Below are 24,571 nucleotides of genomic sequence, written 5' to 3'. Positions count from 1 at the left end.
AAAAAAAAAAGGGACGAGATTCAGACCGGGGATGGGAATCTCGGGATCCGTGGATACGGCGACTGGAAATCCGCCTGACAACACACGATGGAACACGAAAGTTCCAACTCAGAGGCGTGGCGTATGTCCCCGGCCTAGCGACAAACGTGGTCTCGATGTATCTCTTGAGAAAGGATGGGATCTGGTGGGATATGAGGTGCAATCCAACTGTGCTTCGGTTGTCACCGGGAGCGGCGGACGACCTCACAACAACAATGATCCGTCAATTTGACCCGCCACGATCCGACCTCTTCAGCACTCAAAAGCAATGAAGCATTTTACAAGCAAGCTGAGGCGGACCCTGACTAAAATCGTGCCCACGAGGTTACCGTCCGGTCACATCACGACTACACTGGGTGTTAGGGCCTCAAATCTAGGCACGGCTACAGGATCAGCCTTCAACCTAGTGGAGGTACATTCAAGACACTTAAGGATAGGGAAGAAACAAGGTCTTAGGGAAAACGAGAACCATGTACACGATGTGAATCATGTGAAATGTGAGCCCTAGCCCTGCTAAGGTATCGTGGGCTCAGGCAGAGGTTTATGTTGGATCTAGCACAGCGCGTCACGGGCGCGATCGAGATGGGCGCTAGGAGCTCGTCGGGACCAAGTTCAGTAAGACTACTCGTAGATGTTGCAGGTGATGATGCAGAATTGCGGAATCAGTGGTAGTACGGATCTATAGGAAGAGGCACGGGTGCAGGAATGGCGCTCAGTTCCCCGTGGTGACTGACGAGAAACACGGTTGTGAGTGAGAGAGTAGTAGAACCCAACAGCACCGCGAGTGGGGCGTTAACAACTCACCCAACTAACTGACCAATCAGGGCACAGAACATTCTAGTGCTAGTCACATGACTTCTAGGTACCCTAGTAGTTCTGGAGAGCCAGTGATGAACCTGCGCGACAGGCACAAGTTGTTCGTAGAGGCAAAATAGTGGACAGCTCCATTGTAGAGAGGCACAGGAGGAAGAGAAATACGAAACAAACTGTACGAGAGGGACAACAGGCTCCCCAGTGATGTCTACTTTGCACCTACTGAACAGAAGCTGCATGAGCATCGAGGTTAGGCAGTAATGGACTCTCATGTACAATTGGCTAGTATACAGGATTTTGAACTTGCACCGTTCCATGTTCTCTGTCTACAGAGTACAGGGCTTTGATTCCGATGGCTTTGCAGCTGTCGCTATCCTCAGCTTCCGACATAAAAGCAGCACGCGGTGCCAGTGCCGGCTCCTGTGGCAGCTGGTATAGGCAGTGGTAGACCTGCGAATATCTACGAACAGCATACCAGAGGATGCTAGGGAGCTTCTTGGGAAATATGGTAATCCGGAATCGACCTGCTCGGGTGAGAGGAGGGGGTGAGGGGAGCGTGTCGGGAACATACTCACGTGACTAAATTACAGCCAATCAACACAGCGCCCTTACGCAGCCAACCCAATTCACCTGGAGCGTAGAGCCAACTTCATTTCAACGCTAGATTCCAAGAAGTACTGTACAAGCAGTCTTCGACCCCATTGCACTCGATGTCTCTCAGCAGGCGTGCATACAAGCACGCGCTGCAACCGCTCACGAAATCGGATCATGTCTGGATCAGCGACGAGATCCTCAATTGGAGTCTGCGACGATTTCAACAATGTCAGCGTCGACATGAGGGACACGTCCCGGGGCCATTGGAGGCCAGAAAACGGCTTGCGAGGCGAAAGAACACGGCATTAGCTGGCGCGGGTACCGCGTATGGTCCCTCTGTAGACATTGGGAGCTTGTTCGGCGCCAATGGGGACGGTCACTATCGGCACTCGTTAGATGACTTGTTGCGGAAGCGCCCTTGCCCGGAGCCTTTAGGTACTTATGGCGAACATGGAAGTTTGATGACGCTAATTGCTGACTAGCTGCTTTAGAGTTGTTCTCTTACTATGATCCTCAGTCTTCCGCACACGTCTCTCGAAGCACGCAGGACCAACCTCCGTCTGGCGTGACCTTTGACGCGTACCTTTCGAAATGTCGTTCTGTCGAAGACGTTCGAAAAGCCGTTCGTCATTTTCAAATTGATATCAAAAAGGATGGAATGTATAGTCGGATGATCTTTGAACATTTTATCGCTCGGTATCTCTCACGAACCGGTGACGATGCCTTGCAGGAATTGATTGCGTTCCTCGGTGATGACTTGCTGAACAGACACGATGTTGGGAATTACCTGGCACTGGTCAAGCATTTGGTCAAGGATAAGGTGTTCTCGATCGCTCAGCAAGACAAGTTGCTTGCAACAGTCTTTGCCGCCGTCGAACTGGGGCAAATTCCGACAAACGAGCTTGGCCAAATCATACGCCAAATTCCTCATTTGAGATGTCATCATGGTCGGTTGGGAAAAACTGAGAATGCTGAAGCACTCGTCGCCGTATATCGACGGCTATGGACTGCATTGTCTGCCTGCAGGGTACTCCGGCCGAGTGAAATCTATGACGAGGCCATTTGCCCATGGCTGGATCAATTGCTGAATCGTGTTCCACATCCCGAATCGTATCGTCTTGCGGCGGAAATGATTGTCGCTCTTGACAACAAAACTTTGATGGAGTCTTCATGGATACCACATTTGATCTCCAAGGCCATTCATATGGTGATCTTTTGGGATCCCAAACAGACCTCCTATCGACGAGCCGATGTCATGCGCTACATTGTGGGCTTTCTTGTCCAGTTGAATCCAGATGTTGCCGCGAAGAGCATTATCAGCGTCACGGAAATGCTGGCGAGTCCGTCGCAAACTCTTCCCCGCGGTAAAATGCTACGGGTGTGGCGAGATTGCCTGCTAGCAGTTAGGCAGACGGACGGTCTGGTATCGTCCCATCTCTGGCAAAACTTGGAGCAGTCAGAGCTGAAAGGACACATGAAGCTCGAACCCAAAGACCGCATTCTCCTACGTCTGTGGGCCATAAGCGCGTTGAATAAGATGCGGGATGGTCCATTATCACGGCTACCACCCAAGTATCAAAGCAGACCTAGTGACGGGACTGTGACATCGCTTCTGAAGCAGTTCGACGTGCACAGGCCGCACGGCACTCGTGATGATTTCCTGACCCACATCATCCAGACCCTGCAGGCTTTGGACTTGCCTTGCGGCCACGTCCTGGAAACAACTATGACGCTGTTGACAAAGAGGAGGATCAGGAACAAATCCGCGCTGCGGGCTTTTCGAATGCTGGAGCGAAGGGAAACGACTCTTTACGACCTTGTGGCAGACCTGGATGCGTTCAACTCGACAAAGTCATGGTTCTTCTCAACATATATGAGGATGATCACGCAGCTCGATGTTACGAGCCCGGAATTCGTCGATATGACTCTGAACTTGTCCTTGACGCCCAAGACCTGGCACAATCTGTTTCGGCTCTTGTCCTTTAACACACGGCTTCAGATAGCCTTAGCCATGTCCAGCGTGCGGCGGAACAAGGAGATAGTCCAAGAGTCATCTGCGTCAGATTCTCGGCCGCAGTCCTCAACCGACGGACAGACGTCGGCCGACGAGGTGGAGCCACTTGACCCCGCTGCCTGCGTCCATGTCATGCACCTCTTGGCCGTCACAATCGCGACTTCCGAGCAGCTGTCGGCCAGAAACGCCTTCCGGGCCGTCCGCTGGATCTACAACTTCTTGCACCGTCACAACGCGCAGATCCAGCCGTCCTTTGCCCGGGCGCTGTATCATTGCGGTGTAACGCGCTTCCGCCGCGAGGGCCGTCGTATCGCCGTCGGCCAGTACGAGTATGTGGCGAAGATTGTTCGGGAGTTTGAAGGCCGAGACATTGTCGACGCTTTGGATGGTTGGAACCACGTTGATGTTGGCTATGATGAAGGTCATCGACCAGCACGGTTTCCCGTACGATCTGATGCGCCCCGATTCCCGGTGCGATCAGAATCTCGATTTCCGATACAATCGGATCCTCGAGATGATGTACAGTAAAAAAAAAAGTTATGATGCAGATTGAAATCTAAGGTGGACTTTCTGGAGACTTATCATTATACAGTATCCGTAAAACCAAACTGGCCATTAACCATCAAGTTTGATTCGAACAGCTGAAGAACATTCTAAAAAAAAACGTCTGGATAATCATGAGGTATCAATTTCCATCCGCTCGGCAATATTCCCCTGTTCCTCACTTGAGATCTCTTGCACCGTGACAAATTTGCCCAGGTCTTCCTTCGGGATGATGGTCTTCTCCTTAAGCCAGGCGGTGGTACCGCGCGGGAATCTGTAGTCACGTTCCTTTGGCTGCCGCTCGTTGGGCGTGAGGTAGTTGCGGAGCAGCTGCGTGGGCCGATCCTTTTCAATAACGCAGACATCGACGTTACTTCCGGAGCCGAGATCGTTGAAGATACCGGCCATGATGGCCTCGGCGCAGAGGTCGATGGCCGCCTGGCGGTCAAGGTTCGGCCGCCAGGTGGACTCGAACACGGACATGGCGGCCAACGACCCGGAGCCCATGGTCACGTAGGGAAGCTTATCGGTCGACCCGTGCGCATGCACCGTGAAGAGGTGCGTACCCGTTGGATCCACGCCTGCAACGACCAAGTATGCGCCGATGTATCCCTGGTACCGGAAGAGGTGCTGCTTGAGCATCGTCATGCACGTCACAACCCGCGGCGCCCGCCCTGTCGACAGCGAGTGCAGCTCAATGTTGGAACTGATCAGCGCGGTCGTAAACTCCGTGTCGGCGGCAGTTCCTGCGCCCGCGCACCAGATCTGGGGAGCGATATAGTGCAGCTTCTCGCAGTTCTTATCGGCGACGATCGGCCCGCTCGTGGCGCGGGTGTCTGCGGCGATCTGGGACGCAGCTTTCGGTCAGATCTATTATGTTCTTTTTTGCTCCCGGCTTTGAATTATGCCATGGGGTGGTCAGTTTGAGCTTACGACGACGCCCTTGTCATAGATACATCCCACAATGGTTGTACCCGTGCTCGTCGCCTTGGGCAGAGGGACGCCTTTGGCGTGCAGTGCCTTGTTGCGGTTGTAGTTTGAAAAATCGAAGCCGGGCATGGTGTCGGCAGAACTTCTGGTGAATTCGGGGAGCCACTACCCGGCGTGAAAAACTCTCAAACAAATGTCGATGGTATGGTTATTGAGAGTAATTCGGAGCTGGTGGTCATCAACAAGCAGCGTGACGAAGCTCCAGAGCAGCCTGGTCTCCGCCTAATTCCTCAGGCATCACTACATGCAAACAGTGCAAACAACAACAAGCAAACGCTCCAAGCTTCGCGACTTGCCATCAAAAAGTTGGGAGATCAATCAGGGCGCGATTCCACCCTGCTTCAATACTTTGCTTCGGTGGTTTGTTCCAGTTCTGTATCGGCTGGATACTCATTTGCGCAAAGCCGACTTTGCGCCCGCCGGTTGTTGCTGGTCCCGACTTTCAAAGGGCCACGACCAGTGCAGCTTTCCACCCAGAGCTCACAAACAGTTACTGTTTTGCGCGCATATTGAAAAAGTTCCGCGCCCGATGCGTTGAGAAAGAGAGAGGGTTTTGGCATAAGCTTTCATCTCTATCAATTCGGAGAGGTTCAGGATGTCGTTTGGCTTCGGAGGCCAGCAAGCAGGCCCACAAGCAGAACTGGGCCCAGAGCTACCTGAAATTAGCACAAGTGTATGCTTATCTCGTTTTCTTTTCTGAGTGCTTGCTGTCGCTAACATCGCGAGTTTTGCAGGAACTCGGATTCAAAGGCGTTGAGAGTGATTGCCACATTCGGTTCCTCCCAACGCCATGGCCCTCGGACTCGCTGCCTCCGCCGACGAGCTTGTTGCTCGCCGTTGCTCCTACAAAGGGCATCGCCGTTGGCGGTAGTCCCGATGGTCTCGTTGTGGCCACCACCAAATCGATCCGCGAAGCGATTACCGCGCGACAGGAGGGGGTGAAGTGCAAGCCCTTCACACCGCAAAATCTCATTCCCTTACCGAGCCGGCCGCAACATATTGTGTTCTGTGCTGGCGAGAATGCGCTGGCAGTATCTACTCAGGGCGGTAACCAGGTGGTGGTTTATGATGCGGCGACGCTGCTACAGAACAATGCACAGCCGCGAATATCGATCTCGACAAATGGACCGCTGCGAACGATGGCTGCTAACCCGGCTCCGTCGAATGAGGCGCTCTCGTCATACGTCGCCATGGTGACAACAAATGGCGAGTTGCTAGTAGCGGACTTGAAGGCGGGATCTCTAGTGTCTGGCAGCTCAGGACCCGTGCTGAGAAATGGCGTTGCTAGTGTGGCATGGAGTAATAGGGGCAAGCAGTTAGTTGCCGGTCTCGCGGATGGTTCCTGTGTTCAGCTTGACCCTCAAGGCGCTGTCAAGGCGGAAATTCCTCGTGCGCCCCAGCTAGAGGGTAACAAGCACGGTACGTTACTCCTACTGTGTTTCAACATAATCAGTCTGACGTTTGGTTCCCAGTATCGTCGATTGCTTGGCTGGAAAATGACATCTTCCTGGTCATCTATACACCCAACGAGCTTGAAGATGACGCGGGCATGAACCCTCCTTCAGACTACTACATCATTCAACGTCGCCCGCAGGCCCCGTTCTTGTTCCAAAAACTACCAGAGATATGCGCCCCTTTTGGCCTTAAACGCACTCCGGCATATCAATTCCTTGTCCGCCTGCGAGATTTCGAGCCGCACCTCAAGGATGCCATTATTGTTTCGTCCACCGTCGCCACCGACATTTGCCTCATCACCCGGGCCACACAGCAGCTCGGTGAGAGCACGATGAGCGATGGGGAAGTGACAAATGTATTTGTTTCCACAACGATCAGCGAAGAGGTTCGCCAAGCGGCAATTCCGATAGCGGAGAGTGGGGAGGAAACGAGCCCCATTGGACTTGCGCTCGACCTGTCTAGCACGGATAAAGTAGAATCACCGCTCCTTGGAGGGGAGGTCGAGGTCTCGGATACACCACTTCCAAACGTTCTGGCTCTCAATAATGAAGGGAAGTTAATGTCATGGTGGTTCATCTACGCCGAGTCAATCAAGGCAAAGGTGCCTTACTCTGGATTGGCATCAGTACAGGGTATCCAGCCGGCTCAAGCGCCCTCGGCTCAGCCGCAACAGGCTCCCGCCGTGACGCCGGCAGCGGCGGGGTTCGGGTCGCCCCAGGCCCAGCAATCACAACCGGCGTTCGGTCAATCAACTTTCGGCAAGCCCGCCTTTGGACAGCCTGCGTTCGGGACGTCCCAATCGAAGCCGGCCTTTGGCCAGACATCTACTCCAGCGTTTGGAACGCCATCGCCCCTAGGTGCCAACAAGCCTTCAGCGTTCGGAGGGGGCGGTTTCGGAACCACAACGCCAGCGAAGCCGGGGGCTCCCGCGTTTGGTAGCCCCAGTCCCTTGGGCCAGCGTACGCCACAGTTTGGGCAAACTGGGTTTGCCGCAATGGCGGGGTCATCTACTCCGGCTTTTGGGCAGACCTCAAACCTGGCAGGCAAAGGGTTCGGTTCGTTCGCTTCGACTGGCGGCGGCCAGTCCGGCTTCGCATCCGCGGCGGCCAGCGGCGGCGGTTTCGCTTCTTTGGCAGGTTCCTCGAGCGGGTTTGGTGCGATTGCAGCAAACAAACCGGCTGAAAGCCCGTTTGCCAAAAAGTCAACCACGGATAGCATTTTCGGAAAGTCACAACAAACTACGCTCGGAGGTGCACAGCCTGCTGAATCATCCGGGAAGTTTGGGCTGGGATCTGGCTCCTTCGTTCTCGGCACAACTTTCAAGCCGGAACTAAATGGCGCCAAGGATCACGAGCAAGCGAGAATCGTCGGCGGAGGGCCGTTCTCGCTCAATGATTCGCTTGGCAATCTACTAAGTGACACCTCTGCCAAAGAGAGCACGTCCGCGGAGCCCGCTGATGAAAAGATGGAAGACGAACCTACGCCGCAGCCAACGGAAGCACCACAAGCTATGACTGGCCAGTCATCAGGGCTTGGTGGATGGAAACCCGAACCTGCAGCTACTGTGGATAGCAGCCAATCGTCCGCGACTGCGACCAAGCCTCCGTCGGCAGCGCTCAGTCCTCTGTCGTCACAGTCCGAAAAAACTGTGGTTCCAGGCCCGTTGGAAGCTCCGTTGCCGCCCGATGCTACAAGCAGGGCCGAGTACGGCCCCGGCGATACGTCCGCGTCTTCGTCGTCGTACGTATCTAAGGAGCCGTCTGAGGATACACCATTTGCGCCAGATTCCGCCAAAACTCCCGCAAAGACTGAGCCGTCGGCAGAGAAGGAGGAGAAGGTGGCCGAGGATGCACCTCTGCCTCCTGACTTCATACCTAAGAAGAAGGAGACACCCAAAGTCGAGGACGCACCGCTACCTCCTGATTTCATACCCAAGAAGAAAGAAGAAACGCCCAAGAAAGAGGTCGAGGATGCACCACTTCCTCCAGATTTTCTACCCCAGACAAAGAACGAGAAGAAGACCGACAAGGTCGTCGCAGAGGCTGCCCCATTGCCGCCTGATTTCCTGCCGACAAAGAAAGAACAAAAAACACCAGCCAAAAAGGAGGGGCCCGCTGCCGTTGCGCTTCCTCAGCAGTCAGAGGAGTCAGATGGCGACTTCGCGGATAGCGGCGAGGATCTGGGTCAGGAAATCAGCTCACCTAGCGAGCAAGGCGAAACGGAGGCATCGACGAGTTTCAAGTTTTCTCCTGAGAGCTCGTTTGGCGGTGGGCCATCCGCAAAGCCCTCCGCAGGGGATCTCTTCACGAAAATCACGTTTCCCGGAAAGCAGCAGCAACAGCAGCAGAAGCCACCTTCGGAGAAGCCCTCTCGACCTTTGTTTGGAGAGATTTCTCGCCCTACTTTCCCTGCACCGAGGACTCGAGGCGGGCCTGGGACTCCCCGATCACCCAGCCCTGTCCGCCAACCGGCACGGGCAGATCTGCTGAGCCAAGCTCGGCCAAGCAAGGATCTTATCGAGGAGGAAGACAACAGGGTGGCCGAGGCAGAGAGGCAGCGCCGAGCTGCTGAGGCGCAGCAGCTCTCGTCAGACGATGAGGCCGACAGGGTTCGAGCCGAACTCTCGAGACCGATTTCTCCGGTTCCCACACTGGATCCTTTCATCCCTCGTCAAGAGTATGCGGGAGAGTCTTTCAAGCCGGGGATTCCCGGACAGATCGAGAGACTGTATCGAGATATCAACAGCATGCTGGACACCATTGGGCTCAACTCGCGTGCGCTTGCCGGGTATTTGCTGCACGAGGAAACTCGGAGCTCCCCCCTGAGCCAATGGCAGGATGCCATGCTCAGAGATAGCCCGATGGACGTCCTCGATGCCGACGTATCCATCGCGCACATTGACGAGATCGACAAACTGATCCAAGTCCTTCACGGCTCGCTGCGCGAACAGCAACTTGCGGATGTGCAAGGGAAGATCGAAGCCTGCCGGCAACTACTGAGCGAGGAGGTCCTACCTCTTCGTGGGCAGTGCGCCAACATCCGGAAGACTCTGGACTCGTATACGGACTCCGCTGCTGTGCGTTCCGCAGCCTTGTCTGCAGAGCAGGCTCATCTGCAGCAGGATCTGCGCAAGGCGACCGCGACCCTGCAGAGCCAGCTGGCGGACCTAGAGTCGGCGGTGTCTCTGCTGCGGGCCAAGATTGCCGATTACTCGCGTGGGGGCGGGCTGGCCCGCCAGGCAACCAAGAAGCCGACGGTGGAGGCAGTCACATCGACGATCTCGACGATGATGCACATGGTGGAGAAGAAGAGCGTCGATGTCGACATGCTGGAGGCGCAGATCAAGCAGCTGGGACTCGACGTTGCGCCGTCGCCGTCGCCCGCCCGCGAGGCATCCCCGTTCAGAACGCCGCGGACCAAGGTTGGGTTACGGTTCCCGCGAACGCCGGAGTCGCGTGACGGCAGCGTGCGGAGCGCGTACCACACGCCGGAGTCGACTGGTCGACTTCGGATGAGCGGCACGGGCTCAGCGCGACGCCGCGCCCTGCGCAGCGCTGAACCCGACGGGCTGGAGGTGGCTGCTGCGTCGGAGGGAGCGGAATGGAAACAGCGGGCGCGCCGGCGGAAGGCGATCGTTGCCAGCTTGAAGCAGGCGATGGATGGCAAAGCGATTCAGGTGCGCACGCTGGATGATGTCTGATGAGCGCGATAGGGCAAGTCATGGGGGTTCCGTTTTGATGAATTTGTCTATCTGTAGGACGAAGGAGCATTCGGGATGATTGCATGGAGTCTCGGTTGGGGGTTAATTCGTGTGGAGCTTTTTTAGTTTTATTCGCATAGATGTCACGTTCGAATGAATCTGATTACAGGATTTCTAATTGTTCTCTAATGACGGCTTTATTCATACTCGAAACGCTCACCGTCGTTGTAGACTAAAGGCTGCTAAAATAAAACCAGGCAAAAGGGAGCGATTGGGGAATAACCTAGCTGAGGTCAAAAGGCTCGAAGCTGAGGTCTTACAAACAGCCGCAACACATGGACCTCGCTCCCGCTGTTACATACGCCGATCTTTCCCACAGCTACGTCGCCTGGAGCGAGCCGTATTTGTCAAAGAGTTATAAGAATGTCTGGTCGCTCTCAGAATTCGGTGTGTAGCTTTTCCCACCGTCCGCCATGAACCCCCTCCCGCGCGACTCAGGACAATACGACACGACCGACCCCGCCGTCGGTAGAAGCAGACCTTCGTCTGATGGAGTGGCTCCAGTACGTCGCCGCAACCGCCTTATAACATCCTGTCTAGAGTGCCGCCGCCGCAAGCTCAAGTGCGATCGCTCGCAGCCATGTACCAACTGTGCCAAAGCAAACCGCCGCTGCCTGTTCATGGCGCCGTCGGACACGGCAGCGCGGCAGCGCCTGAACGAGCTCAAGGAACGCATGAGTCATTTGGAACGATTTCTGGCGCTGAATGCTTCGTCAGCGGCGCCTGAAAGTGGTACTAGTGGGAGCGGTAGCGGCAGCGGAGTGGCATCAGAAGGGTCTCGCCAGTCCGAGGATCCGCTGCCACCCGCTGAGGAGGATGATGAGCAGCCCGTTCCGCATGGTATGGCCGTGCCGGACGTCACCTATGATGATGATGATGACGATGACGACGACAACACCGGAGTGGACGATGTCCTGGCCGACCTGGGCATTCGGATGGGCCGCCTACGCTTAACAGACCGGATTGGCGGGTACGTGCGGCCGCGCCTAACGGACGAGCTGACCTATATCCTCGAGCTTGAACCCGGCGGTGCGGACGACCATGATGCTGCGGATGCGGACCGCGCGGACCTGGCACAGCTTGTGGAGATGGCCACACGGGGCGTTCCGCTGCCGTTTCTCGAGCCCGGTCCGGACTATATCGCGCCGCTGTCGGACATGCTGATCGGCGGCGGGAGCGGAGGCAGCTCGATCCGCGAGTATACGTCGCTCGAACTGCTGCTACCTCGGCAGCCGGCGGCAGATCGCCTCATGGAGCAGTACTGGGCTGTTTGTCACCCAGTGGCGCGTGTCGTCCATCGCCCGCGCTTTGAGAGGCGGTACCAAAGACTTTACGATGCTGTATCAAAGGGCGTCGAGCCTCCTGCATCCATCCAGGCCATTGTCTTTGCTGCCCTCTTCACCGCCGCTGTCAGCATGCGCGACGCTGACGTGTCCCGGACGTTTGGTGTTGATCGACGGGAGTTGATCAAAAACTTTCAGCTGGGAACTGAAAGAGCCCTGGCTAGAGCTCAATTACTGCGTGCCTCGAAGCTCGAGACCTTGCAAGCTTTTGTCATGTACTTAGTAAGCCTCTCCCTTAATTTACGAGATGTACTATCCATGCTGAATCATTGGCACAAATAGCTCCCCATGTGCCGCGATACAATATCTCGGGTGCACTCAGTTCTAATTGGCGTCGCAATCCGCCTGGCCGAGTGCATGGGACTGCATCGGGACCCTGCAGAATACAACTGCGGCCCCGTCGAGACTCACGTCAGGCGTCTCGTCTGGTATCAACTGTGTTTCTTGGATCTTCGGGCTGCGGAGGCCCAAGGACCACGTGTGACCATCCGCCGGGACGAGTTTACAACCAAACTGCCAGTTAATGCTAACGATGATGAACTAGAGGCAACGACGTCGGTCAACGATGACGACGAGACAGCGTCGCCACGGTGGACCGACATGACGTTCTCGCGGATACGCTTTGAATGTCAGGAAATGCTGCGCACCGTGCTTGCGGACCGGGATCGACTGCAAAGCAAGACATTGAGCGTAACAGAAGCAATCGGAAAGATTGAGAAATTCCGACAGTCCATGGCGGAGCGGTATGATGGCCTTCTGAAGGACGAGTCTGATCCGGCAACAACACCGATGAGACAGCTCGCTGCGTCGACGATGGAGATGATCTGCAATCGGTTTTACATTGCGCTCCTAAGCATCTTCTACAACGGTCCGCGGGTTCAAATGCCCGACCGGCTCCTGCAAGTCATGCTTAGCACGGCGACGCAGCATCTTGAGGCGTCTATCGCCCTGGAGACGCGGCCGGAGCTGGCGCCCTGGGCATGGTACAGCCACGCCTACCACAATTCCCACGCAGCTCTCCTCCTCCTCATCGAGGTGTTCTTGCATCCAATGCGCCGGGAGGCGGATCGCATCTGGCGTTGTCTCGACTACGTGCTCGACGTGGGTCTGTCGTCGTGCCTGCCGCCGACTACGATGGCGCGCATGACGCGCGAGCAGGTTATTTCTCACCGACAGCGCTGCGCCCGCCGCATCTTGCGCAAGTTTCGCGACCGTGTCTATGTCTGCCGGTCCCTGCGCCGGCTGAAGCAGACGCGCACCACCGCCGACGCCAATCTACCCGATTTCGATTCGCAGGCTCGCGCGAGCGCCGCCGGGTCCAGCACTGCCGGCTTGCATGAGTCGGAGGTCGCTAGCAGCGCCTCTCGCTCATCACAGAGCTACGAGCCGGCTGGGACATTCCTAACCCATCTTCCCGACCAGGACTTGGTTTTTCGCACTCTGGACAAGGTCTCTCGTCAACACACCCAGCGGCAGCAGCATCCTTTCCCGGCCGTCGCGGCACTCTCCATCTCGGGGTCATCCGTCGCTTTCCAACAACAACAACAACAACAACAGCCACAACGGCCACCTCAACATGTTCATACTCCCTCCGCATCCACCACCTCCCCATCGCAAGAGCCGCCCACCACCACTATCACCTCTTACGGATTTCCCTTGGAGACAGGAAATCCAGCTGCAAACGCCCCCGCCTCTGCGCCTTTTCAATGCCCACACCCACAAGGCGATACGTCGATGGTGGACATTGACTGGGTAAGATCTTCTTTTCTATTCGGCTCCTACAGAGGTTACTAACGCTGCGACTGTCAGTCCGAATGGGATAAGCTCTTCCCACCAGACTCTAACGATGGGATCCTGAACCTTCCCTCCCATTACCTCCATCAGTCGTTGTACAGCGGTGCCTTGCCAATGCCGCCGGATTTCCAGCCGTATGTTCCTACCACCACCACTACCACGACGGCGGCGCCTTCGGGCCAAACGGAAGACGATGGTCGATACCAGACCACTACAACGGACGTGGACGCAGAGATGATGCCACAGTACCGCTAAAATTCTTCATTGATACCCAAAGCTGCATATTTCTACGTGTGTGTGATAAACCTCCAGTAGGAACGGATTGAGAAATTCGGAGTAGTGAGCAGCATATATTCCCAGTTCTTTTGAATGTCAGGTACATGCGACCATAGGGTGTGGAAAACAGGGCTTCCCGTCCGCTCAGCCGTACTTAAGCCACACGCCGGCTGGTTAGTAGTTGGGTGGGTGACCACCAGCGAATCCCAGCTGTTGCATGTCCTCTCTCTTTTTTTTTATTTTTCCTACTTGAACTTTTGGATTGTCTACTCTGTATTGTCACGCGAAATGGCCGAGGGTTTTTTTTTTTTTGTTGTTGGGGTTAAGTTGAATGGCACATGCAGATTTGTATGGCTTGGGTGGTTGACGAATGTGCACTATCGCGGGATATATATTTCTAGATGATAGTAGGTTATGAAGTACAGCGTACACAGGCCCTGACGCCGGACTGAATGGAGTTCATTGTACTCTCTGAACTGGAAGAGAACCAAAATATGATATGTACATTCATCTCGAAGCTCCATGCCGATACCGAATATATTACTCATGCAAACGTCTAACAGAATTCGGCGTTGGTCTACAATCCACCCAAATAACTCCCCTTATCGTAAGTTCAAATAACATACATAAGAGCCCAAAATGCTTAAACAGAAACAAATCACGTCGGCATCATCCCAATTCTAGGGGCTGAGCTCCCGGCCTTGCTAGACTTCTTCGCGGAAGAACCAGACGACGTGCCCGGTCGATAATGACCGGATTTCTTCTGCTTCCGGGCCGTCTTTCCCGACGGGGACGAAGCCGTGGCTCGCCGCTTGCTGCTGGTGCTATTGCTGCCGCTGGTCCCGGACCTGCCGGACGATGATGGCCGCGGCGTGCGTGACGACGATGCGGTCGAGTATGCGGCGCTGCGGATGTAGTCGACCACTCCATCGGATGAGCTGGCGCCGTTGCTGGCGCTGTTGGACCCCGCAAAGTACCGACTTGTTGTCGTGCCATGGTTCTCGGGCGCCCTGTTGTTGAAGAGCTCCTCGCCGCTGCTGTACTCGTCGTCGCTGTCGATGATGTTGATCACTGTTCGGTGGTTCGGGTCCGGCACCACTTCGTTGTTGCTTCTCATCATGTCCTCGTACAGTTTCTGCGAGTTACGCACTAGTCGCAGGAACTTGGCGCCGTACCGTGCAACCTTGTCGGGGTCAATGCCGGGGATGTCTAACATTTGCTCCGTGTCTGGAACGTCGTCAGGGATGTGATCAACCCGGCGTAGATGGACAGAGATATACTTACTCTTTACCGACCGTATTGCCATCTCCCGAAGAATGGTGTCGGAAAACGGTTGGCTGCGGAGATCCCTTTCCATCATGATCTGGAACAACCTGTCAATGCCGGGCGTTCGCACTACACTCCATCGAACTTACCTGCTGACACAAGCTCTTCGCGTTGGTCACGAAGTCATCCACCAGCATCCGCCGCGTCTCGTCCAACTCGGCCAGTCGAGTATCCTCTGTGATTGGCGGCCCGACTTGACGCTCCCTGCGTCGACTCTCCCGTCCAGCAACGCGGATCGGTTCGAACCCATCGCTGTCGTTGCTCTCGTCGTCGTGATTAACTGGCGGAAGAAGTGCCCTGCGCTTTCGAGTAGTCGTTGCCCGAGGCGACGGCACGTTCGTCGATTGGGGGAAGTCATCTGTCGAGGTTCTTGCCCCTCTTGAAGACCTCCTGTCGGATCGAACCACCATTTGGATGGACATTCTCCCATTGAGGACCTGTCCCGCATTTTTCCCAAGTCGGATATATTGATGGACAAACTTGCGCTTGACCTTACTTTTTTCGTACAGGACATCGTCCACGATCAGCCTTGAGAACAAACGTTCGACTTCCCCCAGCCCGAGTTCGCGACCGGCGCCGTACAGCGGGTTCTCTCCGTATGAATCTTCCTTCTTTTTGGAGCCTGCCAGGATATCCACGCAATGAAGCGTCGTCACGTCTTCTTTCTTGTCCTGAAAGTACTTAACCAGTTGAACCGCCTTGCGGGCATACTCGGTAAAGTCACGAGTCTCAATTGCTGCGTCCGAGCGGCAGTTATCACACGTCCGATGGCAGTCTTCGGCCCGAAACGTCTCGTTGAAATACGCCAGAATTTGCACGCGTCTGCAGTCCGTCTTGTTTTCGCAAAACTGGACCATGTTACGCAGCAGTTGCCTTTGGCGTTGTTTCTGCTCCCAACTGCCCTCTCCCTTGTCAATGAAACGTCTCTGTTGACTGGTGTCCCGGTAGCTATAAAAGAGATAGCAGCCAGATCGTTTGCCATCGCGGCCAGCTCGACCAGTCTCCTGGTAATAGCCTTCCAAGCTCTTGGGGATCGTGTGATGGATCACGAAACGGACGTCAGGTTTATCGATACCCATGCCAAACGCGATGGTTGCCACGATCACGTCGCATTTGCCTGACTGCCAGTCTCGTTGTACTTGCGTTCGTTCCGCCGCGTCCATCCCGGCGTGATAGTGAGCCGTTTTGATATGGTGCTTCGTCGCAAGCTGTTCGGCGACATCCTCGCAATTCTTCCTCGACAGACAGTACACAATGCCCGCCATACCCCGGTAATTGTCATTGATGATCTTTGCAATTTCGGAGACCACAGTAGCCGGCGATCCCGGTTTGGGACGCACCTCGTACGTGAGATTGGGTCGGTTGAAGCTCTGCGTCAGCACATCACATCCCGCCATGCCGAGGTTTTGAATCACGTCAACTTTGACGGTTTCCGTCGCGGTGGCCGTTAGCGCCATCACGGGCACCCCTGGAAATCCTTTGCGAAATTCTCCCAGCTCCTGATAATCTGGCCGAAAGTCATGCCCCCACTGACTCACACAGTGGGCCTCGTCAATGACGAGCCGAGCAAACCTGTGATATTTATGGAGAGTCTTCAAACAGTCCCGCAAACTTGCGTTCTTGCTAACCATTTCTGGAGTGACGTAGAGGAGCTCAATCTCCCGTTCCGCATTGGGACTCTTCAATGTTCTTAAAATCCATTTTTTATAATCCGCCTCGATGTCCCCGTTCAGAACGTGCGCCTTGATCTTTAGCTGTCTCAGATGCTCAACTTGGTCTTCCATGAGACTTAGCAACGGCGATACGACAACGGTGATACCTCGTGTCCGGCCACTGCTGACCACGGAGGGGAGCTGATAACAAAGCGACTTTCCTCCTCCTGTGGGCATGAGGACGAAGGTATCCTTCCCGCTTAAGGTGGCGTTGATAGCCTCTAGCTGATTTGGCCGGAAGCCTCGCAGATGGAAGCGGTCTGTCAACGCCACTTTGACATCTTCTGACCATGGATGACTCAATAAGCCTGTGGAATCCAGAGAAGTAGGGGCTTTAGGCACTGGAGCCCGATTAATGTTACCAGACGTTTCTGCGAGAACACTGCGGCCATGAAATGATTGAGTCAAGTCCGTAGGTGCTTGTAAAATTTCCGCATCATCAGCGAGGTCGAAAATGTCATCGTCTTCGTCAAAGGACTCCGTATCTTGCTCAAAGCCGAGGGGAGTGTTCATTGCCCTTGCGGACGGACCATTTCCGACAGCAGACAACCCCGCAGTGTCGAAGTTACGAGTTGGAACAGCATGGGGAGTTTGCCGACTCGGTGAGGGCTGGCGTTGAGGCTGGGGAGCAGAGGGCAAACTTGGTACAGAATTCGAGCCGTGATCGTTCGCCACGGGACGGGAATCGTGAACATGACGACTCCCGTGATACGAAACCATAGGTTCTGCGACCGAAACGGCATCCGAAAACCGTGAGAAGTCGACGTCCGCGACCTGCAGATGCTCTGCAATCTTGGACTCAATTTCTCGAATCTGTCTGTTAATGGATCGATTCTCTTCCACCTCCGCTGCATGCGCAGAAAGCTCAGCTCCTGTTTGAATAATGGCCAGCATCTCGGCTGCCATCTTCTCTTTCTTCTCCGTGCAAATTATGTAAGTTTCCCGAGCCTCCTTGGCTTTCTTCAACGCATCGATCCTCGCGCGCACCGTCTTGATTCGGGCAAGGATATCGGGAGAGTTGTCAATTCCCTCCAGAATTCGTTCATACACGATCTTGGCATCCTTCTTGACTTCCTCTTCCAGATCCGCCAACGCGGCGTCGATGGCGGTGGTGGGGAGGTTCAGAAACTTGACAACATTCTCGTCCTGCGCAGAATACGATGGTGTAGTGGCTGATTCTGGGGTTTGAGAGAGTTGACAAACTCCATCGTTTCCTGAATTCGCTTGCTGAGCTGGCTGTGTTGATGTCCTGTTAACTGTGGGAATGGAAGGCGGTTTTGGTGATCGCACAGCAGGTGACGCTGGAACCGTCTCTGTTGTTGGCTGAAGCTTAGAGGAGAGGTCAGGATAGTCGAGGTCGTCATCGAAGTCAAGGGAGAAGAGATTCGTATTATCTAAGGCGTCGTCGTCAATATCATCATCGGAATCAGCTACGACGAGCGCTCTACTTCTTGACGGAGTAGTACGGTGGGCTGGTGAGTGACCTGATGGCGTATGGAGCGACAAATGCGTCGATGACTTCTTTGGCAATCGAGGTGAGCCACAGTGAGATATCGAGAAGCCATCATCATCATCATCTATCACGCGAGTCTTCTCTGGGGAGCCTAACGCTCTGTTTTTTCGCGGGGATTGAAGGTCCGACTGATACTCGTCGCTTTTCCTTTTCTTGCCTCGCTTGGGAAGCGGTTCCGGACGAGACGCGGCCTCTTCCGTCCAAAGTTGTTGCGACTCTCCAAACGTCTCGATGGTTTCTGACGAAGCCGGTTGGTCACCATCTCCCGTGAGGTCAATCGACTCCACATCGGTGAAGGGTGATTTGAATGCAGAAGAGGGCGGTGCAAATGCTGGCTTCTGGAATGGGGATTTATTCGAGTTCGGATTCGGTGTGACTGTCGGAGCTAGAATGTATGAATTTTGGTCAGATTAAGCGGTCCACTACGCGCGCTGGAAGGGAATCACACCTTTCAAGGAATCGCGTTGTGCTACCTCTGCGGCCTTGCCGTTATCCTCATTGAACCTGTTGACACCTGGAGTTCCCGGCGTGCTCGGCGACGAGTTCTTAAGGACGCTAAGCATACGCGGTTTCGTGGACGAGGGGGGAAGTTGTAACCGGGCCATATCCGCGTCTTCAATGACCACATCGCCATCGCGATCAATCTTCACACTCGCAGAATCTTCGCGTTTCAGACTATCATGCTGTTGCGTAAACGCCTGGGCGTCCAATGGAACAGAATTCGTATTATTGTTCGCCTGGAGATTCGTTGACTCGCTCGTTTCGGTCGCGGGTAGGTCAAATGACGGGAATTGAGGAGGTCCACGACTGAGCAGCCAGCGAAGGTGTTGTGCCAAGTTATTCTTGGTCATTAAGGGCGATTCATTGCTCCAGCCGGGCTGTCGTGCAGCGTGCTGGAACTTTGAAGCGCTTGATCTGGTGCGGAGTAAAGAGACAAACAAGAGGGACCAAAACGCGTCTCGCGTCTAGCCATAATCACGTGACTTTGTTATTCTCTGCGCAACGCGTGTGGAGGGTCCTCATTGAGGTCGAATCCTACATGGACAGAAGATCTTCTTTGAGCTGATAGAGTTGCTCTGCTTTTTTTTCGTACGACTGATCATGAGCGTTAGCCAGGAAACTGTGGATAAGATTCGTTCTTATGCAGAAAGAGGCGTGAACATTGAAGCCGAGCAGGATGCAGTGCCTCTCAGTGATGAAGCCATTGAGTCCTACAATCGCAAGTTGGACGAGACAATCCGTAGTCTACAGGAGCATGTGAAACGGCAGGAGGACGCTCTTCGTGAGGTGAAGACTCTAATCCCTGGACCTTCTGACGCCGGCTGATCATGTTATGTCGTGCAGCTCCGACGGTCAAACCAGCGAAAGGACGACCTGCCCAAGCCGGGGTTGGACTCTGGAGCGCGTCTAGCGCAGGCCCGGCGCGCAAAAAAGGCTTACGACTCGCTTTTCCAGTCAAAACCTGATCTGCCCTCTCCAGATTCCCCGTTGCCATCGCTCGTGGCTCTGCGGGAGACAGCACATGTGATTGCGGAGAGCAAGGCATCCATTCGCAGTTTGCAGGACTCGCTGGCCCGGAACCGTAGCCGGCTCGGAGCTGCGGAGGAAGAGCTTCGTGACGCGAAACTGATAACTGAAGGCCTTCGAGATAGAATTCACCGCCTTCAAGCCGAGCGTGCAAATAGGGTCAGGAAGACCCCTTCGCAGCTCGCCGCTGAACTCATCGAAGCCGAGCGTAGCAAGAACCGCGAGTTGGAGCGAGCGACTGGTCAACTGCAACAGGCACTGGACAGTTTCATCGACGACCAACTGGCCGGAATGTTGGCTGCAGAAGATCTAGGAGGACCGGTGGTTGGGGACGAAATTGATGTTTCTGATGCGACGCTGGAAGCAGGCTATACACAGCAAGGCAAGCCGAAGAAGCCGCGTTCGAGGAGCGCACAGGATGGGGATGATGATCCCCGGCAATTACGAATCGACACGTTTCTACGGCGGCAGTCAGGGGACCAGGGTGACCAGTCTCGACCCACAACGAAAAGAGAAGCAGCGGCGGAGGAAATGCGCCAGCTGCTGAATTCTCTGCTTGAGGCTGGGCAGGCCTATGTTGATCTACCAAGAGAATCGGCTGCTTCAAGATTCCTGGTTAGGGCTAAGGTTGCACAATTACATCCGCGAGATGCACGACGGATACGGCTGATTGATTTCAGTCGAAGCTTGGAAGATTGAGCAAAGTTAAGGCAAATAATAAGACCCAACAGGGGCGGAAGCAATGATTCCTAGGCGTACACATTCGTCTTCAATCGATTGTGTCCTCCTTCAGAGAAAAGAGTTGTCGCAGAATGTCCTCCGTCTTGTCGGATAATGCTCCGTGATACATGGCGTTTGTGATGAACGGCTTGAAGTTTCGGATCGCGCGAGCAGTCTCAGAAGCGATGCTGAAGTCCACGTACATGTCATCCACATATATGGCCGCGTACGCCGGGACCTCATTGCGTGCCAACTGTTTGCTGTCGTAAAGAATCGGCCAGTCCTCGTACGACGCCAGGATGTCCGCGACCTCCCTGAGATCCTTGAGTTCGTCATATGACTCAAACATGTCTTTGTAAATCTATTTTGCAGTTAGCCGTCTCTGTTGTGTACAGGTTGTTCACGCACATGAACGGCGCCACGATTACGGACCATTTCGCCAGTGAAGTAGATTTGAGATTGCTTGAGATTGATTTCGAACTCCGGCCCGGCCTTGGAACGAAGTTTCTCGGCCGACCAGTTTGATGCCCGGCTGCAAGATGGAAAGTCAGCGTCCTACAATATGTGAGTTCCAGCGACATTGGTCATACCGCTCGCAATAGATTGATTCATGAAGAACGGCATATATGACTGCTCTGTCGAACGCCCCCTGACCGTCGATGAGCAGTAAAGTTGGGCGTGTCAGAAAGCCAAACATGTCTAGGTCGATCGTGGCACGCAGCACGATATCTCAATAGAGTCAGTAAAACAGGGCAAAATGCAGCTGCTGATTGTTGCTTGCCCACCATGGACAGTATCCAAGCCACCTAATATCGTCAGACAGGAAGTTCAGACTGATTTGGGTCATTACGTACCATGCTGGCCGAATGCAATCCCTAATTGCTGAAACCGAGCAGGGGTGAGATAGCCCGAAGGCAGGCGCGGCTTGTTCTCTTGCAGGTAGTGGTAAATTCGCTTGATCCTGTCTGCGTCTTCTGGGAATTTCTGGTAATAAGCCTGGTTACGCTCCTTGACCTTGGCTACAGCTGTCTGTCAGCGCTATATGCACTATTAAAATGCACGACAAACAAACCATATGTCTTTTCGTAGACCAGATCCGCAGATTTTGAGACCGGGGGTACGCCTCCTGTTATGAAAACTTCTTTCAACCCTTCTGGGCTGAGGGTGGGAATCAGAAACTTGCTTGAACCATAGAGGCGACACTCGATGACTCACTGAAAGGAAAGATAGGTTCCAATACAGAAGCCGCCATAGCTTTGACCAAGGACGGTCCACTTCTTGAGGTCCTCTGGGTGGTCAGCCGTCAGGAGCCTGCGAACTGCCTCGCAGTCCCGGACAATGTTGTCTGCACGAAAATGTCGCAAATACTCCGCCTGCTTTTGGGCGTCACCGCGACGCCGCAGTGTGGCCGCAGTTATCGTCGTACTCATACCCGTGCCTCTTTGATCGAGGAGCAGAACCTAGTAGAACGCCATGTCGGCTATACACCTGGAATGACGAACTACAACGCCCGATGAGACTAACCTCATATCCCTTGTCTAACAAGAAGGGAACAAAGCTCGTTGACTGTGGCGGTTGGCAGCCAAATCCTGGGCCGCCTTGCAGATAAACGAGCCAAGGGAGCGGTTCAAGTTTGTCCTGATCTTTATGCGGAACCACATGACGACGCACGCCCCGGCCGAAGAGACGAAGAGTCTCGCCATCCGGTTGGGAGTAATCCAGAGGGACTTCGAAGAAGTACTCCGTGACCCGGAGTTTGCCTGCGGGTTCAGACTACGATTCGGCTGCGGAAGTCCGAGGGATGAAGGTGGCTTACCGGGAACGATATGAACACGGCTGTCAATGAGCTTTGCTGCTGACATGGTTATTGAACTTTCTGTTCTTAAAGAAGCTTATCCATCAAGTGACTTCGTCGATGAAGAGCACCTAAGTCCTAGTCAGGACGAGCCGTACTATTTTGGCGGGGTGGTAAAGGTACCTAGTTCTACACCTGGTCAGTTAGGAATTTGACGACGTCACCATCTGCGTATCAAAGCGCCTTTTGGAGTTCTGTCTCTAGAGGTATCACGAGCCGATGACTAAAGACTCGACGATGAGGGCAGAATTGTTTCCTGGCCGATCCTAAAGAGTAAGAGGGAAGCTGAAATAACAGGTATATATGGAGTATAACCCTAGATAACTCTATCTGGGCTACAATCTTATTATTTTGTAAGATAGTATGGAGTTATTTCCAGTTACCTCTAGTAACTCGCCATGGGGACTACTCCGTACAAACCTCCGAATACGGGCCCTGACTCATGTTGTGAGAGTTTTGTCGCAAAGAGAGCGCAGAGGTCATAGATCTCTCGGCAGTTTCTTGTTACAGAGTACGGGCGATTTGAAAGCCGTCAAGCGCGAACTAGGATCGGCTCCTTACTGACTTCGGACTGCCGAGTTACCCAAGAGCACGTAAGAGCACTTGCGGACGGGTACAAATTCAGTACAACTCGGACAGGACGGAGTGGAGAGACCGGAAAATCTTGTTCAGCTCCTCTTCCTGGACGTCAGCTATTGCCACTAGCACAGTATGGAACCCTCCAACTTCGAAAACACTCGTGAGGACTATACCAGCATCAGCCACAAGCTCTGGGAGACCGCTCTCCGGCCGTGGGATTCGCCGATTCTACCCTCGTCAGATTCCCTGGCCAAAGCTCGGGATTCTCTGTCCGATAGTCTACCAGATAAAGGACTGGGCCTGGAACAAACGAGGGATCATATCCTGAGGGACATTGTTCCAGGTCTCAACGCCGCGAGCCTGAGCCCTAATTACTACGGTTTCGTCACTGGAGGCACTACGCCCGCCGCGCTGTTAGCTGATCACATAGCATCCGTGTATGATCAAAACGTTCAGGTCCATTTACCTGAACATTCGGTAGCAACGGATGTTGAGTACAAGGCCCTCGGACTGCTGACCGACCTCCTGCGGCTGGATCGAGCCGAGTGGCTACACGGTACATTTACGACCGGTGCCACGGGAAGCAATCTGATCGGCCTGGCCTGTGGTCGGGAGTTCATCCTCCGTGAGGCAGCCCGAAGGCGAGGCATTGCAATTGGCAGCGTGGGCGAGTACGGTCTGTCTCAAGTCATGCAGGAAGCCGGAGTGAAACGTATCAAGGTGCTTTCCACCATGCCGCATTCATCGCTAGGCAAAGCAGCAAGCATTGTGGGCATCGGCCGTGCGAACTTGAAATGCATCTGCACGAGCAAAGAGAACCCGCTCGCGATAGATATGGATTATTTGGCTGGCGAACTATCTCAACCCGGCGACGCCAGCATCGTTGTGATCTCTTGCGGCGAGGTCAACACAGGACACTTTGCGACCACTGGCAAGAAACAGATGCTGCGGCTGCGTGAGCTCTGCGATAAGTACGGGGCGTGGTTGCACGTCGATGGCGCTTTTGGGATCTACGGCCGGATGCTGGACGTTACAGACTCAGAGTTCGCCGCGGTTGTTAGAGGCTGCGAGGGCTTGGAACTGGCCGATTCGATCACGGCAGATGCACACAAATTCCTCAATGTCCCCTACGATTGCGGCATCTTCCTCTGTCGGCACCCAAGCATGACGTTGGCAGCGGATGTTTTCCGCAACTCGAACGCAGTGTATCTAAGCTCAGGAGCCGCAGCAGAGATCCCTTCACCGCTGAACATCGGGATTGAGAACTCGCGACGGTTCCGTGCTCTGCCTGTCTACGCGTCTCTTCTTGCGTATGGGAGAGAGGGATACAAAACACTGCTGGAGGCGCAGATCCGCCTGGCTCGCAAGATCAATGGCTGGCTTTTCAATCATCCAGCGTATGAGGCATTGCCAGAGGCGCGGTCGAAAGACGAGCTTTGCGAAAAGACAGGCATCATTGTACTTTTCCGTGCAAGGGATGAGCAACTTAATCGTGAGCTGACTAGCAGGATCAATGCAACTTCAAAGATCTTTGTCTCCGGCTCGTCTTGGGAGGGCAGACCTGCTTGCAGGATCGCTGTGTCGAATTGGAAAGTCAACGTTGAAAGAGATTTCGCTCTTGTGGCGGAAGTGTTGGATGAAGTTATCCGGACTTGGGATGCATCCCATATCTGATAGAACAAAAATCATTCAAATTGTTGTAGATCGAAATAGCATAT

General features: G+C 54.4%; 8 protein-coding genes across 8 annotated transcripts; 5 read left to right on the top strand and 3 right to left on the bottom strand.

Moving 5' to 3' along the window:
• Nucleotides 1-1,562: 1,562 nt before the first annotated feature.
• On the top strand, nucleotides 1,563-3,988 carry VTN49DRAFT_3471 (uncharacterized protein; the record flags this gene model as incomplete). The annotated part of the gene is made up of 2 exons (XM_069411311.1): nucleotides 1,563-1,881; nucleotides 1,938-3,988. 2 exons carry the CDS (start codon nucleotides 1,563-1,565, stop codon nucleotides 3,986-3,988), a joined length of 2,370 nt encoding a protein of 789 aa, XP_069268749.1.
• A 147-nt stretch (nucleotides 3,989-4,135) lies between these two features.
• VTN49DRAFT_3470 (uncharacterized protein) lies at nucleotides 4,136-5,062 on the bottom strand (the record flags this gene model as incomplete). The annotated part of the gene is made up of 2 exons (XM_069411310.1): nucleotides 4,136-4,849; nucleotides 4,937-5,062. 2 exons carry the CDS (start codon nucleotides 5,060-5,062, stop codon nucleotides 4,136-4,138), a joined length of 840 nt encoding a protein of 279 aa, XP_069268748.1.
• Nucleotides 5,063-5,588: 526 nt separating this feature from the next.
• On the top strand, nucleotides 5,589-10,148 carry VTN49DRAFT_3469 (uncharacterized protein; the record flags this gene model as incomplete). Its single annotated transcript, XM_069411308.1, has 3 exons — nucleotides 5,589-5,666; nucleotides 5,728-6,412; nucleotides 6,466-10,148. 3 exons carry the CDS (start codon nucleotides 5,589-5,591, stop codon nucleotides 10,146-10,148), a joined length of 4,446 nt encoding a protein of 1,481 aa, XP_069268747.1.
• A 473-nt stretch (nucleotides 10,149-10,621) lies between these two features.
• Nucleotides 10,622-13,600, top strand: VTN49DRAFT_3468 (uncharacterized protein; the record flags this gene model as incomplete). Its single annotated transcript, XM_069411307.1, has 3 exons — nucleotides 10,622-11,773; nucleotides 11,834-13,303; nucleotides 13,361-13,600. The coding sequence occupies 3 exons, from the start codon at nucleotides 10,622-10,624 to the stop codon at nucleotides 13,598-13,600; spliced, it is 2,862 nt and encodes a 953-aa protein (XP_069268746.1).
• A 679-nt stretch (nucleotides 13,601-14,279) lies between these two features.
• VTN49DRAFT_3467 (uncharacterized protein) lies at nucleotides 14,280-19,023 on the bottom strand (the record flags this gene model as incomplete). The annotated part of the gene is made up of 4 exons (XM_069411306.1): nucleotides 14,280-14,848; nucleotides 14,906-14,984; nucleotides 15,037-18,557; nucleotides 18,621-19,023. 4 exons carry the CDS (start codon nucleotides 19,021-19,023, stop codon nucleotides 14,280-14,282), a joined length of 4,572 nt encoding a protein of 1,523 aa, XP_069268745.1.
• A 250-nt stretch (nucleotides 19,024-19,273) lies between these two features.
• Nucleotides 19,274-20,398, top strand: VTN49DRAFT_3466 (uncharacterized protein; the record flags this gene model as incomplete). Its single annotated transcript, XM_069411305.1, has 2 exons — nucleotides 19,274-19,459; nucleotides 19,517-20,398. The coding sequence occupies 2 exons, from the start codon at nucleotides 19,274-19,276 to the stop codon at nucleotides 20,396-20,398; spliced, it is 1,068 nt and encodes a 355-aa protein (XP_069268744.1).
• A 70-nt stretch (nucleotides 20,399-20,468) lies between these two features.
• Nucleotides 20,469-22,281, bottom strand: VTN49DRAFT_3465 (uncharacterized protein; the record flags this gene model as incomplete). Its single annotated transcript, XM_069411304.1, has 9 exons — nucleotides 20,469-20,780; nucleotides 20,852-20,951; nucleotides 21,010-21,148; nucleotides 21,205-21,225; nucleotides 21,274-21,438; nucleotides 21,492-21,577; nucleotides 21,635-21,879; nucleotides 21,944-22,179; nucleotides 22,236-22,281. 9 exons carry the CDS (start codon nucleotides 22,279-22,281, stop codon nucleotides 20,469-20,471), a joined length of 1,350 nt encoding a protein of 449 aa, XP_069268743.1.
• A 704-nt stretch (nucleotides 22,282-22,985) lies between these two features.
• On the top strand, nucleotides 22,986-24,527 carry VTN49DRAFT_3464 (uncharacterized protein; the record flags this gene model as incomplete). Its single annotated transcript, XM_069411303.1, has 1 exon — nucleotides 22,986-24,527. The coding sequence occupies one exon, from the start codon at nucleotides 22,986-22,988 to the stop codon at nucleotides 24,525-24,527; it is 1,542 nt and encodes a 513-aa protein (XP_069268742.1).
• Between the last annotated feature and the right edge of the window lie 44 nt (nucleotides 24,528-24,571).

The sequence above is a fragment of the Thermomyces lanuginosus genome (assembly GCF_041956635.1).
Source record: "Thermomyces lanuginosus strain ATCC 200065 unplaced genomic scaffold VTN49scaffold_28, whole genome shotgun sequence".
Taxonomy (NCBI): domain Eukaryota; kingdom Fungi; phylum Ascomycota; class Eurotiomycetes; order Eurotiales; family Trichocomaceae; genus Thermomyces; species Thermomyces lanuginosus.
This window is presented reverse-complemented; position numbering and strand designations above follow the sequence as displayed.